Here is a 20177-nt window from a genome sequence, read left to right on the forward strand (position 1 = left end):
AGGTTGCTCCAAGCCCCTGTGTCCAACCTGGCCTTGAACACTGCCAGGGATGAGGCAGCCACAGCTTCCCTCTGCCAGCACGTCAGCACCCTCACAGGGAAGGCCTTCTGCCTTATATCATCAACACAAATCTTTCCTGTTTAAGTTCGAACCTACTGAGATCAGATCAGCTTCACCCACTGTTCCCTACTTTCTCTGAGTTATTTTGCCTAAATCTTTCCGAGGCCTCTCCTCTCTCCTCCTCAAAGACAGAGCTCCTGTCACCATCTGCTGGGGCTGATCCAGACATGTGTTGACCCAGGATGTTTTTGTGCTGACTGATGGTGATGCATATAGCCCTTTCACAGCTAGCTTTTGTTCAGTTCTTTCAATTTAAAGTGACCTGATTTCAGCTGTGTGCAGCAGTTTATATGAGGTGAGCATCCCTTCTAGGAGTGTTGTATATCCTTCTGTGTATCTTCAGGTTTTGTTGCTGCTCTTGCAGCTCTTTGAGAAGAGTACTGGGGATACCTTTCACTGGAGACAGAATGCTGGTTTCATTCCCATTGATAGCTAGGTGTGCTGGAATGCTGCTATTTGGCTTGGGTGCACTGTTTTTCATGTGCTGCAAAACCAAGCAAGTCTGGTATCATATTACTTGATTATTTTTAATTAATATTTCAATCCTGAACGCTGACAAAACCTTATCTTCCCCTGACTGAAATTTGGCTTTGTTGGCTATTGACCTAATTGTTCTGCTCAGTATAGCCATGTGAAATGCAGCTTTCTGAACTGTCAGTGTAACTGGCAGGAAGATCAAAGTTACAAGCAGCTGATCTCAGATAAGAGATTATAAGGATAGGATAATCGGATAAAGGGCAGTTGAAGAAATTTGACACTGAAAATACTTGCTGTAAATCTGCCTCTCCCCATGTGTCCTTGATTTCAGTAGTAGAATTTGCAAAGCCTGGGCTCATCTAGTTAGTTCAGTTGAGGTATTTTGACGAAAGGTATGAGATTTGGAAGTTTATTGTAAATAGGGTGTCTAATAATTTATTACATAAATGCAAGTGAAGGTGCAGGTGAAGGTTTGTATGTGGAAATGAGTGTGTGTGACTTAGCTCATCATTAGTAGCTTTTTGTATTGTTCGTGTGTTAATCTTGTTTAAATATATATATCCTGAAAACAAATAAAAAAAGTAAAAACTTATTTTATATATCCTGAAACACATGTTTCTTTCTTCCTGTACTGTGAAAAAAAGTGTATTTAGAGGAGATGTTGGGTATAAATGGAGCTACTACTAGCAAAAATAACCCAGAAACTTGAGGTCAACTAATGTATTTATCAAGAGGATTTGAAATGAGCAATAAGTTACAAGATACCTTGTGCTGTCACTGACTGAAATTTGACTCGTTGATTTGACACAGTGCTAAAAACACTCCTGCTAAACCCAGGATTTTGTCTACGTATATTTTTTTCTTGTTAATCAGATAGAAATACATAATGATGCTGAGTTTTTACTTCTGCCTTCAAATGTAATGCTGCATTTACATATGTCTTTTATTTCTTTGTATTTTCCACCTGAATAACCATAAAATTATAGCAGATAATTTCATATACTCAATGTTCCTGTGTGTACACATGTGTGTAAAACATGGTGATGAATGTAAGCTGATCAATAGGAGCTTTAGCTATTTAAATACAGTATTCGGTGTGGAGGGAAACTATATCCTCTGAGGAAGAATTAGTTTCCTTGCAACAACTCTAATCTTTCTGGAATTTGTCAGTTTTTGCTTTAATGCTATTTATAGTGCAGCATATATAAACACTGGGCTGTGTTTAGGTGAAAACACAAAAGTTTCATTTGAAGTCTGGTGTGTGCAGAGCAGGTTTATTGCAGCAAGCTCTCTTAAAGATACCCAAACAATTTCAGATTCCTCAGAGAAGTGTTGAAGTGATAGTTCCTAATAATCCAGTGCACTAAATACATGTTTTAGACTATGAAGCTACCTCTGTTCTAATGAAAATCATGAGGTTTTTTTTTTTTTTTTTTTTGTTTTGTTTTTTTTTTTTTTTCCCCTTGAAGTTTCGATTTGACCTTAAACTTCAGCCATGTGTTCATAGATTTCAGACTGGTTTGTGTTGGAAGGGACCTTAAAGCTCCTCCAGTGCCAACCCCTTGCCATGGGCAGGGACACCTTCCACTAGAGCAGGTTGCTCCAAGCCCCTGTGTCCAACCTGGCCTTGAACACTGCCAGGGATGGGGCAGCCACAGCTTCCCTGGGCACCCTGTGCCAGCGCCTCAGCACCCTCACAGGGAAGAGCTTAAGATCTCATTTCCATCTCCTCTCTGGCAGGTTAAAGCCATTCCCCCTTGTTCTGTCCCTACAGTGAGGTGAGTGAGTTTCTTAGATGGCTTAGCAGGAAGAATTTGTTGCAGACTGCACTTTGAGCTAAGATCACTCTTTGTCAACAGAGCTGATTGGGCATAATTTTCCATACAGGAGGTTGTGGCAGATACCTCGGGTGGCAATTACAGTACAGCAGCTGCTCCAGCACTGAACATCTGATTCTGGCTGGTTCTTCAACAGAAGCAAGCCTGGATTTTACTAACCTCCTATAGGCAGTAGCACCAGTGCCACCCAGAATGCTGGTGCTCATTTACAAGGGATTGGTGTCTGGAGCTGTTGTATAAACTGCTAGCTGCAGGGGCAATAATACTTTGAGGTGCAGGGATGTCAAGTAGGGAAGCACCCTTCATGTCATAACTGTATTTTTCTTCATCTGGCATTTGTGCTTTTTTTTACTAGGACAAAGTCTGAACCTTCCACTCTTCAGTCTGTTGAACTGATACTCATCTTGAAAAAAACTTGCAGTTCACCAGAAACCAGAACCACACACACCTTCTGGTTTCCAAATGCCACATTTTATTTCAAGTATTTTTTGACGTTTTGAGGCCAGTGGCCAAGCTTACAGGAGCCATTCAATATGGAAATAAGTAAACATTTTCTCTGAAACTGCTTGGGATTTTGTGGTTTACAGAAGCTTTCTCAGAATCCAGCATGTCAAATAATGAACGTCTGCAAATACGCAGCACTGGCTGTGCTTCAGGGGCTGCAGAATGTAAGTGGCTTGGGAGTGTGAGTTAGACTGGCTTGTTTTTAGCAAGGTGCAAACACGTTTCATTCTTCTTTGTAACTTCCCTGGCCTTTGTATATCAGGACTGGCTTTGCAGCTTATGAAAGAGAAGGGGCTGAGACTGAAAATCCCCAATAGCAGTCAAAAAGTACAGTAATAGAATGGTTTGGGTTGGAAAGGACCTTAAAATCACCCAGTTCCAAGCCCCCTGCCATGGGCAGGGACACCTCACGCAAACCATGTCGCCACAGCTTCTCTGTGCAAGGCTCTGTCCAACCTGGCCCTGAACACTGCCAGGGATGGAGCATTTACCACTTTTCTGGGCAACTTGTGTCAGTGCCTCGCCACCCTCACAGGGAAGGAAGAACTTCTTCCTTCTATCTAACCTGAACTTCCACTGTCTAAGTTTGAACCCCTTGTCAATACCCCTTGTCCTGTCACTACAATCCCTGAGGAAGAGACAGGGTTCCCACTCTAATGATTCCGTGTATTAAACCAGATTTGAATTTACGGTGACACCTGTTGATAAACTGTACTGTCCTTACAGTGAAGAAACCGCCTAACAGTGACTGTTTGAAGTAGTAACCGGGCTTCTTGGCTTCCCATTTCTGGACCTTCCACTTTCTTCCCTGTTGTTAAAGCTTCAAATACAACAGCAGAGAGTCTTAAATGTTATTAGATCAACTGTGCTCCTTTTTGCAGGCCAGACGATGCATAAACTCTCTCCTTTTCTTCAGTGGATGGTCCACTCAGAACTTGGCTGGTAGATTTTCAGGTTTTTTTAACCAAGGCAGAGTTAGGTAACAGTTGGTATTTCAGTGCTCTGCTTATTCCTAAAAGTGAATACCTATTGCATCTTTCCCATGAGTTTAGCACTTGTGGTTCGCTGGCAGAAATACAGTCAAAACATTGAAAAGAAATTCTCTATTCTTCACCTTCCTCAGACATTCTTGTTCAAATATCAATATAACTTCTTTTTGATTATTTAGTTAATGATTTTTTTTTTGTTATACTTTTTACACACACTTCCCATCTTAAAACTGCCATAAATTGTGCCTTTGGAGCCTCCTCTCTTCCTCCATTGCAGACATAAGGAGACAGTATTTGACTAGTAACAATTTAAAATGCAATTTAGTTTGGGTTTTAGTTTTTGAATTGGATTCAAGTCTGTATGCACATGCAACTTAAGTAAAAATCGTAATATATAGAGGTACAATTCACCTTTGATACAGGTATAATTTAGAATATATTTAGACTAGGGAAGTGTTCATACACACAGAAAGTACACAAGGCTGCTTAGTAAAATGTAGTATGCTGACACTAAAAAAGAACTAACCTTTTTTGGGAAAAGTAAATGAAGTATAAAATGAGAAGCATCATTGTAACCATATCTTTACACAACCACTTTTAAACTGGTTCACAGCCATTCCTGGTAGTTGCTTGTGGTAACAGACAAGTAGTATCCTGTAAACAGCACTACCTTTTCTTGGGCTCTTTTTATGCTTCACCAGTTAGTGGTGGGAGAGTTTGCACTCTTACCGAGAACAGTAACTGTTCTGCTTGGTGGCATAGCCAGCATTTGGTATGGGTTGTGTTTTTAATACAGTTATATGTTGCTGGGTGTGTATATACCTGTGCATTTGTCTAGAGTATGACTCATTTTTTATGGGGCCTAATGCAGCTGAAGCTCTTTTGTGAACAGCTCTGTTGGAATTCTAATTTTTACAGAATTGCTGCACAAATATATTTTACTTTAGGATTGAGTATAATTGTTGCTTCGTAGGAGGAAAAAGCCGCTTTAAATGTGCACATTGATTTTTCCATATGTGTGTCTGCACTTAAATAACACATAGAAAGGAATTTCGTAAAGTTTTGTGGCATGGAATGGCTGATTCAGTCTATAGCTGTTCATCTATAGCTGTTTATAGGTATATTCAGTTTATAGCTCTTCATTTGTAACTGTCCCTGCCCATAGCAAGGAGGTTGGAACTGGATTATCTTTAAAGGTCCCTTATAACCCAAACCATCCTATGATTCAATGTTCGAGGTTATTTACATCCCCGGATTAGGGGTTTGAAACAGGGCATCTTTGCTGTATTCACTGGAAAAGGCACACATAGCTATGTGCTCATGTCCGAGTGGAGATGTTTGGATTACCCAGCGATCCTGAGATAATTTTGCAACAGAAATGACCAAAAGAATGTCTTAGAGGTTCTACCACTGTACAGGATCTGCCAGAGCTGTGTCATGGGTTTTCTGTGTAAAATGTACTGGGACGAGCCATTTTGTTGGTGGAGACACCTTTCTCTGGAGCATCTGCGTGAGTTTACAGGGAGTTTGAGGCAAAAAGAAATATTGCAGATAAATGGAAGTGAAGGATCTAATGTAACAAGAATTGTCATTTATTATATGGGAAGAGTATAGGGTGTTCTGTGGATGATGGTACTAAATTAATCTCTTTCTTTGGAAGTTGCACAGCTTGCTCCAAGAATGGTTTTGTCTTTGATTCTCATGTACATGCTGTCAATCCCTTAATTCTAAATGAGGGCTGTTTCTGTGGAAGTTCATGAATTATTTCTTTGTTTGAACAAGATTGTGTCCTTTTGTTTCAGTCTTGAGAATGTGTATCTTAACATTTTTGTGGTTGGTTTGTTTTCTGAAATAACTTTATTCCATGATGTTGAGAACTCCAAGTGCTTAATGTGACCTTTACAAAGGGTTCTGAAAAGGCTGGATTATTGTTTGTATCTTAGGCAAAAATGTTATTTCTTTTCCCTTGCAGAACATGATTAACATTTTGATTAAATCCTTTTTTGTTCAACAGAATCTGTCTATGACCTTCTCCCAAAGGAGCTGCAGTTACCACCTTCCAGAGAAACATCTGTAGCATCCATGAGCCAAACAAGTGGTGGTGAGGCAGGTTCGCCGCCTCCAGCTGTAGTTGCTGCTGGTAAGCATTCTCATTTATTCAGTGGCTTTGTTAAGGCTGGTAATGTTCTGGCCAACATGAACAGTGCTGGCAAAGTTTTGATTGTAAAAAAGAGCTTGTGGAGAAGTATCAGAGTTCATTCTAGAAGAACTTAGTATAAAATAAATTACACTGGGTGATCTAAATTATCAGGTATTATATTTTAACAGTTGCTGTATTTCATGTGTGTAGATACATATTTTCATAAGAAATAAGTTACCTGTGCAGTTTTGTTATTATGCAGCACAGGCCTCTTAACTCCTAGAATGCTCTCTGACTTCAGAGGTAATAAATACCTACTTGGAACTAAGGGAGAACGCCGACCGACTGTAAACCAGCAAATTCTAGCTAGGATAAAAAAAATGGAATGGGAGATTACATTTTGGGCCATGAAGCTTTTGCTAGACTTAAGGAGGAGGAAAGATCATTGTTTCTTTTAAGAGGCCTGAGGAAGCTTAGTATTTAAACTTCATTCACACATATTACAGAATTCTCAAACACATGGAAACAGAATATATGTCAGGATGGCACGTCTATAAACTGTTAGGTTAAAGTTAGTTATTTTTTCTAATTGACAGCATATAAAAATGAGGCATGACCTTTTTATCTTCATCTTTATCTTACTTCCAGTCAAGACTGGAGACTTTAGTCTAAAGATGCTGTCATGGATCTTCATTAAACATAAAAAAGTGAGGATTTAAGGACAAAGTTAGGTTAGCCTTAGTGCTGGTTTGCATCTGGAGTTCTTGTCAGTAACTTTTATATTCTAGTAAGCATCTGTGCAACGGGGAAAAAATGATTATGCTCAGGACAGATGCATCTTTCTTCATTGAATAAGGAGGTTTTTTCATAATCTGATCCCCATATTTCTTACAAGGTCATGTTCCGCTTTCCTAATTGGCCTTAAATTGTTGCTTGAGAAAAATGTATATATTTAAGGTGAGGATTCAGATAGCTGCATTATTCTTTTTTCTCTCTATGAGTTCATATGCATTAAATGTTTGTGTGAGAATGTTTCCCAGATTTGCATGGTACAGGAATGCTGATCAGAAACTGAAGTGATTGTAGATGTGTCGGAGAAACTTTACAGCACTGCTCACCATTCATGTTTTGCCAGACCTCTTCTCAGAGAACCTGTGGATTTAACTGTGCACAGTGGAACTTCGGTTATTGAAAGAATTTGATGGGCTTATTTATTATATTGAAAGGATTGATATTTTTCTATCACTTACTAAAAATAATTTGAGCATATATTTCTAAAATCAAGATGCTTAATGATCGGTTCGGTTCAAAGACACAGCAGCAAACAAATCCTGTAGAAACATGTATCATAAAAACAAGTGAACAACAGAAAAATCCCACAAACCCTGTTACACTCTAAATCCACAGATAGACATGAACTGCTAATTAATTCTGAATCTAACAGAAAAGACTTAAAAACTTGAATGGAACTAAATGTCTGTTACCTCCAGGTATTTAGTATCTGCTAACAGCCAGTCCAGTTCCTTTTAAAAAAACTAAGAACACGCTAGCTGTGTTTGGGTTAAACTGCAGCAGAATTTTCTTGAAAGAAAACCTTAAATAGTGTTGAGATTTTTTTGTTAACATAGACAGGAGTCTCATTCAGTTAAGAACACATTTCAATGTCAGAGGGTCGTGTAGTTTCACAGAGACATTAAGGTGATACCACTGACCAAAGAAGAGGTTTTCATGCATGTGCTGCATCAAGGACATGCTCCAGGTTAGAGTTGTCAGTGGTGGGTCCACTGTGGGTCAGCACAACTGCTTTTGATGGCACAGGATGAGGAGTGATGTGGAAAAGAGGAGCCAGAAAAGGTGGAGGTAGCTTCTCTCAGTGGCAATCAGCTTGTACAGTTTGAATTGTTCACTGACCCATGGCTTTGGAGACCTTCCATAGGTGTGATGAAACAATTAAGTTCCTGGGTGCTGTATAAATGAGAAGTATTAAGCGCAAGCAACTACAGCTGTTAAAAGTTGTGTTCAAAGAATCCTGGTCTTCTGTAAGAGGGTGACTGTTGACCAGGGTCACTCAGTAGTGAGTTGTGCCGTGGACATGTGTAAGGAGAGGCAAGCCCCAGCCCAAAGTAGCTGGGGCTGTTGTCAGAGAGTGGGTGCCGAACCCCATAGGTTCTGGGGAAGGTTCAGCCAGTGAATGCTATCAGATAGATAGTTTCAATGTAAGACATTAGGGGGGTCTTTGTTTTTGTCTGTGCTTTTTCATAGACTCATAGAAGGTTGGAAAAGACCTTTAAGATCATCAAGTCCAACCATTATCCCAGGGCTGCCAAGACGACTACATACTTGGGGTTTTTTTGTTTTTTCCCCTCAACCACATCCTTGAAAGAAAACACATGTATCTTAGACTAGTGTTTACCAAAACAGGTCCATAGACTGTGCTCCAAAACTATAGGGACAGAGCAGAAAGCTGGAAAGAACAGCTCCTGCTCCTCCCTCTGGTGCTGGAAGGTAAGCTATATAGAGATAGATGATATGTAAGTTACAGTATAAACCAAGGGTGGACAGGTCATTCTTCTGGTAAGTCTGAGGCCAGACTTTGTCTTTAAAGCTGGAGACAAACTTAGGAATAGAGGAGTATCAGTGTGTACAGAAGTTGTAGGTTGAGGTACAAGGAGAAGTGGACCTCAGTGGGTTGTTTTATAGTCATAGTCCCCCCTCCCACAAATTTCTGCGTGTAGTGGGCAACTGTGATTCCTCCTGTAAGTCATCGTGAGCTCAGCACTTCTGAACTGATACTTGGTACCTGCAGCAAGCAGCTGCCTTGGAGCAGGAGCCTTCTCCGCTGTTCTCAGTTGACTTCCAGAATCCCAGGAGCGCTTTTGCTTTTCATTGAGGTTAGCTGTGTGTTCTGCACCAAAATCTCTCTGTTTTCTCAAGAAATTGGATGCAAGTGTTTTGGCTCCATCCTTGCTGTAGCTGTACGATATTTCTAGATAAAAGGGTGAATTGCATTTTCCTATTTTCTTTACTTGTTTCAGGATTGCTACATTGTCTTTGCTACCACATTTTCAAGCCCTGGCACCCTGCCTTGTGTAGTAATGAGAAGTATGGCTGGGCTCTGATTTCTTAACAGGAAAGTAAGAGGAAAATCAGCCTAGGCTTTGTGCATGTCTATATGCTTGTACAGGAAGACAGACTTCACATTTCTATTTTAATAGACCAAGACTGAGTATTAATTTGCCTATATCAAGTACTTAATAGCAGACTGTAGGCACATTGCTGAGGATCTGACACTGTACAGATGAGAGGGTGAGGAGGAAAGATGACTTTGGCAGCTTAGTATTCCTGTATCGGAAATCTTTGTTTTTTGTAAGTCTCTTTTTCTTTTATTTTCTTCTTTTTTGTGTGTCAGCTCTTGCTCTAAACCATCACTTTATTTAGGAAATGATAGTTCAGTCTCCATAGCATTGCAGGTGATCTCATTTACTCTTGTTTTTCAAAGAAGGGCTGATTTGAAATGCTGCTAGCAACACTGTAGGTAGAAGTCAATTGCAGATATGATTACTCTCAATAATGAGAGGATTATGTTACAGGGAATGAGCCAAGGTGGTGAGAGTTTTTTACTACTGTAATAGTTAACACAGTTTGCTCTCTTTCCCAAAACACAGAGTAAGGTAGTATCTGGCTGAAATTCAACTTACTTGAGGCTTTTCTGTAAGTCACTTTGCTGTGGGGTTTTATTCCACATAATTCACATTGTTGGTGAGAAATAGATATTGCTGCAGTTAACTTCTCTGTTTTTTTGGAGGAGCAGGATGGGCTGGTTTCAGCAGCGATGACCTTGCAGGGGCAGACTTCTAGTTCTTCCATTTGGAAATTTGTTTTGGTGATTTACGGAACAGTTTTAAGAGTATTAAAATGGAATGTTGCTGATTGGATTTTAATTAATTTGTTAATATATGTGTACCTCATACTCATTAATTCGGACAAAAGGTATTACCCACTCTGTGAATATCAAACAGGCAAGTGTCATTTAAAAGAACTCTAGGATTTTGAGCTGTGATGTTCACAAACTGAGCTGCTCTCTCAAGCTTCTAATTCTGTTACTGTTAGGAAGGCAGAAGGGAGGTAAAGGATCTGGTTTTACTGCTAGAAACTGTTCTCTATGCTTGCTGTTGGAATCGCAAGTGTCTTTGTTCAGGGGACAGGAAAAGGAGGATTTTGCCCAGTGCGGTACCATAAACACATTAAATATGAATCATCTACAAGACTCTTGAAATGCATGAGGGTGTCATGCTGAGCAATGTCATTGTAAGCTGTGCTTGGAGATTTCTTACATGAAACAAATATGCCTGAAGCTTTAATAATGCCTTCCACACAATATTTTTAAGCTCCAGTTGCAAGGGAGGATGCTTGATTCTTTCATGTTGGTTCTTAATTGTTGAACATTTTTTTCTTGTTGATCAAGACACATTGAACAAGTACTTCAAATGCTCAAAATTCACACTGCTGATTTAAGCCCTTTCTCAAAGGTGTCTATCTAGTTGGTAGGTCAACACCTTATTCTTGTCCTTTGGGGATGATTCAGGAATATTTTTGACCATGTAATTTAAACAAGTCTTGCATTTTCACGTTTTATCTCCAGTAACAGGAATGCTCAAACCTTCTGAAACCGCAGTGAAGAAAACTGTTGCAGAAGCTTACTTCTCTGCTTACCATCCGTTCGTTCTTCCTGTAGCAGATCTCAGGATGAGCTGCTTCAGCTTGCTGTTGATGTTTTAAGCTGCTCTCCATTTGCCACAGAGGCAAATACATGTATTTCTTCATATTTTTTGCACTGCTCCCCAGGACAGTATTTCCTGCTTTGCTTCCATTCTGACATTCCCAGTTCTTATCTCAAATTGAATTCTCCAGAGCTGTAGCAAAAGGGGAATAGGTTTTATGCTACTGGAATGTATTTACTGATCTCTCTTTGCATTTTTCATATTTGGATACAAATAACCTGTGGTGTATTGATTTTTTTCTGGCTCTCAAACATCTATGATTATGTTCTGAAAAAACATTTGGTAAACAATGAAGCTTTACCTTTTTGTGGTCATGTCAGTTTTGTGCTCCTTTTTAATTAAAGGGACAACTACTTGTCCCACACAGGTGTAATTGGCTTTTGTGATAAGAGCTGCTATTGAAGTACTTGCCATAAGCATTTTTGGTCATTTTAATTATGAAAACAAGGCTTTGCTTCTCAATTGCTACTGTAGAGAAATGGATAAAAATACTTGCATCCTCTGTGGGGGTAGAGGCTGGGTGCGAAGGGGTATGGGTCGTGTTTTCCACTGCCAAGATAAGGCTTTTTCATCATTCTCAAGCCAAAGAGTCTAATAAAGCCTCAGAATGGAGATGTGGGCTGGTTTGTTTTGTTTTGAGATTTTTTTTTGTTTGTTTGTTTTTGGTTTGTTTTTTTTTCTGAATAGCTTCTTAATTTTTATTTTTATTAAAAATATTTTGTCAATTTATCATCCTTCCTGGTGTCATTAGTCAGTTTTTCCTGTTGATACAGAAATAATTACAAGAGATTTCAAAGGTGATTTCAAAGGGGATGTCAGTGCTGCTACTAATTCTATTCTCCTGGGGTTATATGTACATATTGTAAACAAATTATCAGAAAAAAACATTCTTTGTAGTTGGTCCCTAAAAACTTCCATTTCTTTGTAGGCTTTTCCCTTCCTCTTCCCACCGCCCTCCCAGTTGGAAATGCCTTCCTGTAATTTCCTAGGAGGATGTCTTCCAGGGATTTCTGTCCGTAGCTTGCTTGCTTCAGTCGTGTGTCAAATGCTTCTTTCTTACATAATTAATTTAAACCAGATCCTAATGTTCTTTAAAAATGCATCTTCCTGGTGCTGTATGTTGTTACAGTGCCTGGCTGCTCTGTCTCGCTAGTGCTAGCGTAGATGTGAACAAATTCAATGATTTTATGTGCTTTGAGTGCATACATTCTCCTCTGCATGGAGCAGAGCTTCCTTATAATTACCTCTAAAAGGTTATATAGATGTACTCTAGATCATCTCTTTCTTCCTAAAGTAAGCTTATTTCCAGTCTTCCTGAATCTCATATAGTCACTAAACCCAGCTTTCCGGAACTGCTCAAGCACAAGTTGTTTTATCCTTCGGAGATATTTTTTTTTTTTAATAGCAAATTCTTGCATTAAGTGGCTCTTATTCTTACATCAAAAGGCTTAAGAATTACTCTACAAGAGAATTCCCTGTTCCTTAATGAATAAAGAAAGCTAAGGTCAGTGAAGGGCAAAAAGGGAACAGCCTTATTGTACTGTTGTTGGGGCACCTCCTTGCATCAAAGACTTTGTGAAGGCCAAGAGGAGTCTTTACTTTTTAGGAAAAACCCAACCATATATCTAAAGAACGAAAGAGTCTGTTTAATCAACTGAGGTGTTCTTTGTCAGATCCATTAATCTTGACATGATTGTACAGTCCCTATTTTAGGGTGGCAGGAGCTGAGGAGATGACAGGTAGAGAGCTTCAAGAGAGCAGCTGAGGATCCTAGAGTTCTGACCTGCTTGGACACAGCTGGTTATTGCTCTGAGTGGGGAAAGATCTAAGATACATGGAATTCGGGTGTGTGAGCCACTAACAAAATCTCTACTTAAATACCTAAACTGGACTGTTAATTTAATAATGAATGTAATTTATAACAAAACCAGATTGATTGATGTATTTACCCAAAGTATAATACACTGCTTGGTTCAGCATGTTAATGTAAGGGGAATTTACACTGTTGGGCTTAATGTAAATTAAATTAACCTACCTGTCTTGAATCTGAGTGTTTTTAATAACTGGTGAATTGGATTGCTTTATTTTATTTGCTGGGATGCTAGTTTTTTTCTCTATTAATACACTTAACTTGCATTCTAGCTTCGCCATTCAGAGACAGGCATCGAGTGGTGGGTTGTGTGACAGTGTCTGTCAATAGTGAAGACAAATAGTGCCAGAGACACTTAACCCATCCAATCTCACCCAGGGTATAGGTCGGTCTTGTTTTCAGACTTCTTCATAAGTCTCTTTTCTTTCTTTCTTTCTTTTTTTTTTTTTTTTTTTTTTAATTTTAAGAAAATCTTATTTATTTATTTATTTCTGAATAGTGGATTGATACTGATTTGAAACTTAACTTTTTGGAAAAGTTTTTGACATTACATCAGTAATACGAGAAGAAGAAAAGTAGAAACCCAAGTTTGGCATGTGAGGTGTTGAAAGCAGGTTTGCAGCCACTTTGTAAGTTCTGGTGTTAACCTTTCAAACCTTTGGCAACACAAGGGCTGATGGTGGAAATTTTGCACATAGTACTCTCTGGTTTTGTTCTGAAATTGTTCTTCAGTGTTCAGATAAACCAGTTAACATACAAAAGTCTTATTCAAGAACATGACATGATAGATGAACTAACAAATGTAATAAATGGGTATACACCACCTAAACCTCACCCTGTGTGGTGACTTTCCATTTTTGACACTTAATTGTTTTCTCAGCACAACAAAGGGATGACATGGGATGCAGGCTAGGCTCTGAGGAAGAGTCAGTTCTTTAATGGCTTTTTGCTAATCCTGGCTGCTCCTGCACAGGTGGTTGAAAAGCTCATAAACCCCAAAATATCTCCATTTATTTATGTTCACAATCTTAAGCTTTCCAGTCTGGGAAATGACTTGCTTTGCACTCCAGCTGCAATTAAGAAACAAAAGTCATCAGGATGCTATTTGTTTCTTTTGGAGGACTTGGTAATCCTTGTTGTATTTAAGGATCTCTTTGGAAAGAACAAACAAGGATTTCAGGATTGGCTCCATGTAAGTGTTATCTAAATACAAGATTTCCTCAATGCCAGGTAGTGAATTTTTGCTTTCTCCTGCCTTTCAGACTTTTAGAGGCTGAATGCCTTGTTTGACTTCACGAGTTAATAGAAGTATGTGTCATTGCCTTAATTGCTAACTCAGGAGGTAATAAGTTTTCTTCGTACAATGCTTTACGTTACTGAAAAGAAAAAGACTGCACTAATTTGCTCATGGGGATGCTCTATGCTCTGTGTTCCCTTAGTCTCTGATATTACATTAGCCTGTGGCTTTTAGCAACATACATTTTTGCCACATGCATGTTGCACCCCTTCTTCCACTGCCTGCTTTTTGCTGCTTTTTGTTTTCAGAAGGAACCTCAATTACTCAGTCTCTTGGTTGTGAATGTAATTCTATTCACTGCCTGAAAATGAAGTAGATGTTTGGGAGCAATGGGCACCTCTTTTGATTTCCTGAGAGGCAAATGTATAATGACGGGTAACATGAACAACTGAAATTTCTTTGAACTGTAGTCTTCCTCGGAGTTGTGCGGAGTAATTGGTTATCGTTATTTGCTTTCTGAACTCCAGCACTAAGTGCTTAGTTTATTAGTTCTTGATTATTTCCTCTCTTTGATTTACACATTACAGAATTGCTTATTATTGATGTGTACATTATGAAGTCCAAAACAGAACTAGGACTTCCTTACATTGAACTGTTTGATACCGTTTTGCCTCTCCTAGAGAAAAAAGGCTTGTAGGACAGGCAACAAATTCTGAATTACTTATTTCAACTACCTTACAAGTTACAGTGATGGCAATGGATAGATTCAGGAGGTTTAGTTTCAACAGTGATCAAACTTGGTCTAATGTGGAATCAGTTTTCTTTTCTCTCTCAGTTTTTAAATAAAAAAAAAAAAAAGGGAAAAAACCCAAACCCAACCTTGTGATGCTGGTGCACGTTTCATTTCTAATACTGTGGCTGCATACTTGCTGTAACATGCACTTGGCTTCTATTCACTGTTGAAAAGCAATTTTTATTTTGAGGCTGTGTTAAAATATATTCAGTCCTATATTTCAAAATGTACGTACTCACTTAAACTATATATTTGTCATTGCAAGCACTGTTAAACTGCGATTGAAAGAGCCACCTGTAACAATTCCAGTTAATATGTGTCTAAAGAAAGTAACCTCAAATAAAAGAAATGCTGAAACTGGGGAAGGTGTGTGTATGTTTCCATTCTAAGTTGGCAGAGCAGTGACCATATACACGCTGCACTGAATGGCCACTGTCTGTGTTGGGGTGGTATCTGCATGTTGGGGAAAACTTCATTCCTCAAAACCAGGAAATGCAAAATGCTCCCCCCTTTTAAAGCAATACCAGGCAAGTCTGAATTATTGAAAACTTCAGAATAAATTTTGTGGGGTTTTTTTTTCTCTTTCTCTCTTTATATATTTTTTTTTTTTTTTTTTTTTACCCCTCCCTTATGCAGCATATTCAACCGAGAGATCTCTTTTGGGTATCAGATATATGTGTGGCAGTGTGTTGTCACTGGCTATAGAATAAACTGATAACACCTAATGGGAGCCATGAAACATCCAGTGGTTTATTTACAGTAACTTCATTAATTCTTTCTGACACCATTTACTTACTTCTTAGTTCAAAGGAAGATGTGTTGGCTAAAGGCCTGCAGTCTCCATGGGAAAACATATTTTACTATGTTTCTCAGAATTTGCAACTTAAAATGTTGCTAGGGCTGTTACTAATTTATCCCCCAAAATAGATTTAGAACAATCAAATACACAAGTTTAATATAGCTAGTTTATTTTATTGGCTATATTCCTTTCTTATATATTTTTAATTGCTATAATAGAGAAGACACTGGCCTGTACATGCTATAAAACACTTGCATGTTTATGGATGGTAATGGCATTCATCTGAGAATATATAAGGCTAAAGGGAGGTTTTCTTGCCATTCCTATTTAGCTTGATACTGTTTCAATAATCTAACCTTACTGTTACACAGCAGTGTCTCTGATAAATGGAGACGAGTATAACCAGTTTATAAGAGCATTTATTTCCTTTTTAAAGGTACAAAGGAAAAACATACACACATACACATACTTGCTTTTTAACTTCTAGGCAAAAAAAATGTAGAAGAAATGGAGGAAACAGTGATTTGTTTATTTTTTCCTAGGAAAGTGAGGGAAAAGTACAATTGTTGCATTTCTGGGCAGGATATGCATTGAACCATTTGATCAGCAGGGTATGGTCAGTGTTTGACATACCTGGTCCAGTGCAGACCATGTCCTTTTAAGTTTTTCTTCCACGTCTTTTAAAAGACCTTTCAAAAACATTCTCAATATTTTCTGCAAAAAGAGAAGTCTTTGATAATCTTGGAGTCTTCCAATTCGAGAGCCCTGCTGCCTGGGTCGATATACATAAATATTGATTTGTCCAAGTCTTTGTCATGCACAGGCAAACACGAGAGGTGTATACATTCTTGTTGTACTGTGCATGATGCTTGGTTTCATCTATTAAAAGAAGAATTAATTTGAAATGAGGAAAATATTGCTGTTCAGTAATCCAGTTCTGCAGCATTACTGCCGTGTGCCATGTGTTACCATTTGCCAACATTTGCATGCAGCATATATGCTGTATGCGTCCTGCATATTTCTGCAGCATGGTTTCTTTCTGTTTGAGTGTATAAATGATGAATGAAAACTAATTCTATTTAACAAAACAAAGTAAATATCCCAAATAGCAAAGGTCTTTCTCAACTCAAAGTGGCTGCAAATCAGCTCCTAAATATTGTCACTGAAATTAATATCTAGATTTAATAGTTCTTGCCAATCCTGTAAGTGTTTTTGAAAAACAGCATTGCATTAATGCATGATATAGAAAGGATAAATTTGCCTATAAATTGGAATGCAGTTCAAAGTGACTGAATTCTCCCAATTTCAGCCACTATATTTGCCAAAGAACAAACTGGAAAATGGAACTGGTATCATTCATCTGCTCCTGCTTCACTGGGAGGTTTGGGGAAGGGACTTCCTAGGAAGATAAAAGCAAAATAGTTTATGGATAACCTGTAGTGACCACTGAATTTGACAATCTGAAGTAGCATAGATTTACTTTTAAATTCATTTAACATGGAAAACTTGTAGGAAATGGTACTGGTTTAAAAAATCTTTATCATCAGTCATTGATCCCCCTGGTAATCACAAGTAGGCTGATTTATGGGAAGGTTTGCTGCATTTGCTCTTAGCTAAATATATGTATCATGGCTGAACATACTTTACTCTGTTACTTTTAAATTGCTTAAACTGGATAAGATAGTTCAGCTATCTCTAAATCTTTTAGTCTTGAGAGATTAATATAATATTTTGGATTTAAAAAATTCCTCAACAAGAAGGAAACCATCGTGTTCCTCTTAATAATAGGTATTACCTCTATGACACCAGTAACTACCTGAACAAACATATTGGATGAGTATGTAGATATATTATATACAATTTGTTTCCAAAATTAGATTATTTCTATGGTTCTGGTTTATTGTGCAAGGTGTGGTCAGCAGGGCAGAAATACAAAAAATAGCGCCTCCCTTGCAGGAAGCTTAAATCTGACTATAAAATTCAGTTATTTATTTAAATCTGCTGTAGTTCACTGAGGAAGACTTAATGTTTGTCCGTACTGCATCCTCTGAAATGTTTCAGCCTAGGCTCTCAGCTGATCTGTCCAATGAAATTCTTCAGTGGAAAAGATTCTGTCGGTGTTCAGAAATATTCAGGGGTTTGTTTTAATCATTTAGCTGTCCTTTCGTGTTTCTAAACCAGATTGATCTGTATGACCTCTGGAGGAGTCACAGTCATGTTCTTTAAAATATCCTATTTCATATGAACTTTTTGGAGGTCTGTCCTGAGCTGTCTCTGTCTGCATAAGGGACTCAGCTGATAAAGTCTGAGAGAAATCTCAGTGACTGAGTCAAATTACAGAAATTTCACATTGTCTTGTATGAGCGTGTCACCAATACAGATACTTCACCCCTGTTTTGAACATTTAAAACAAACAGCTGTCTCATAGTGACTGATACCAGTTCCATTTTGCCTACCAACTCAGTTGATTTTATATTTTATTTCTCATTTATGATGGAATAATCAGCAGCTCTTTTTCTCATTTATTTTCTCATATTTTTATTCCAGGATTTGCCTCTGAAGCAGGGAGTGTCTGCATTAAAAATGACCTGTAGTTCTCTGCTTCATAGGTTAGAAACTTATTTTAATATTTTGTGGCTAAGCACAGTCCCGTCTCTTTCAAAAATAAAAAATTTCCAACAATAAATGGTTTAATTGGCATTGAATGTGGATTATAAGCATTTTGCATTGGGGCTTCCATTATTTTAGCTGAAATGGCTTCTACACAAATAATTAGTCCAGCCGAGGCAATGAAAGCTGTGTTTGCTTGCAGCCATTTTTATGAATTAACATTAAGCTTTAAAAAAGTTGATTCCAGTCGATCATACTAAGTCTCATTTGGACATTTCCAAAGTACTGTATTGGTTAGGCTGTATTGCTTTAAGCATTTACATTCTAAAACTTACCAAATTCCAAATATTTGTTGGGGGAAAGAAATCGGTTCATAAATCACTTTGTGTCAATGGGACTGCTATAGCCAGCACACACAGAACCATGTATCTTGTATTTACTTCTGAATTATACACCGCAGATGCTTCTTCAGCTCCTTCCTCTTCCTCCATGGGCGGTGCTTGCAGCTCCTTTACCACCTCTTCCAGTCCTACCATTTACTCTACCTCAGTCACCGACAGCAAGGCTATGCAAGTGGAGAGCTGCTCCTCAGCCGTGGGGGTAAGTACCAGAGGGGTAAGTGAAAAGCAGTTAACCAGTAACGCAGTCCAGCAGCAGCAGTCAACGCCGAAGAGACACACAGTCCTGTACATCTCGCCACCACCTGAGGACTTGCTGGACAACAGTCGGATGTCCTGCCAGGATGAGGGGTGTGGATTGGAGTCAGAACAGAGCTGCAGTATGTGGATGGAGGATTCACCCTCCAACTTCAGTAACATGAGTACCAGTTCCTACAATGATAACACTGAGGTGCCACGTAAATCACGCAAACGAAATCCAAAGCAGAGGCCAGGGATCAAACGTCGAGATTGTGAAGAGTCCAACATGGATATATTTGATGCCGACAGTGCCAAAGCGCCTCACTATGTCCTTTCTCAGCTCAGCACGGACAGCAAAGGCAACTCAAAAGCAGGAAATGGGTTGGTATCTGCTTTCTTTTTTTTTTTTTTTTTTTTTTTAAAAATAAGGTTCTATCACCATATGTAAAACCAAACTAATAAAACTCTCCCCATGCCCAGTCAAGTGTTCTACTCAGGTTCTCACATAAATCCCTTCTCTTCTCTGCTGTTCCCTTTTGTGTCCTAGCCTTGTGATAAGGTCTCATTAGACTTGGTAGTCTTTATTTAGAAGATAAAGCTAAACTTCCCTGCAACAATTGACACAGCACTGATGAGCTCATCTGTGTTGTTATTTAAGTGAAATTCCTCAAAGATTGCACAATTCCATTTATAGAATGGCAATGCAAATGTATTTAAAAAGAAAGGCAGAAGTGGACTGGACGCACCCTAAATCTTAGTGGGTTTTTCAGGATTTTATGTGAGGATTTCAGTCTGTACACTTCACCTGCTTCTATTTGCCTCTCTATTTATCAAATAGAGAGTGATGAGAGAAGAAGCAAATGGCTTGTTAGAATTTCTCATCATTGGACATAACACATGCTTTACTTTTTTATAAAATGTTAAGATGATATGGTGAACCAGATTTTGTTTTTTCTTGTGAATTCACTTCTGTATTTTGATTTTTTCAGAAATAAATCTCTAATCCTGTTTCTCTCTGTGCTTCTGGGTTGTGTGCATGCGTGTGATGTATGTGGGCACGCCTGGGTGGTGGTCTCTCATCTCTCCCACTTCGCACTGTTCACTAAATGCATTTCAATAGTTACTTAAAGAGGAAAAACTCCATTGGTTTACAGTAGTCTGTTGATACATTTTTATTTTTTATCTTGTGGCTTCTTCAGAACTTTTAAGATAGTTGAGTGGATAGATTTGGCTTTTTTATTTTGTTTTTTTCTTTTGGAGGGTAGTTGATTTTGTTTTATGTATGTGCTTGCAGTACGTTCTAATGTTCATCACAGTAATGGTGAATATGAAAATCTGACTGATGGGAAAGATTATGAACTTCTCATATTCCAAAGGGAAA

The 20177-nt window shown here is 38.5% G+C and overlaps 1 protein-coding gene across 1 annotated transcript in view; it reads left to right on the forward strand.

Moving 5' to 3' along the window:
- The first annotated feature begins 5947 nt into the window (after positions 1-5947).
- NFAT5 (nuclear factor of activated T-cells 5, tonicity-responsive) overlaps positions 5948-20177 on the forward strand; it is a 37202-nt gene continuing 22972 nt past the window's right edge. The window contains exons 1-2 of the mRNA XM_010024452.1: positions 5948-6068; positions 18619-19177. Coding sequence (XP_010022754.1) covers positions 6011-6068; positions 18619-19177 — 617 coding nt within the window. The 5' untranslated portion in view covers positions 5948-6010. The remainder of the gene's footprint in view (positions 6069-18618; positions 19178-20177) is intronic.

Source organism: Nestor notabilis, unplaced genomic scaffold (assembly GCF_000696875.1).
Source record: "Nestor notabilis isolate BGI_N333 unplaced genomic scaffold, ASM69687v1 scaffold9701, whole genome shotgun sequence".
In the NCBI taxonomy this organism is placed as follows: domain Eukaryota; kingdom Metazoa; phylum Chordata; class Aves; order Psittaciformes; family Psittacidae; genus Nestor; species Nestor notabilis.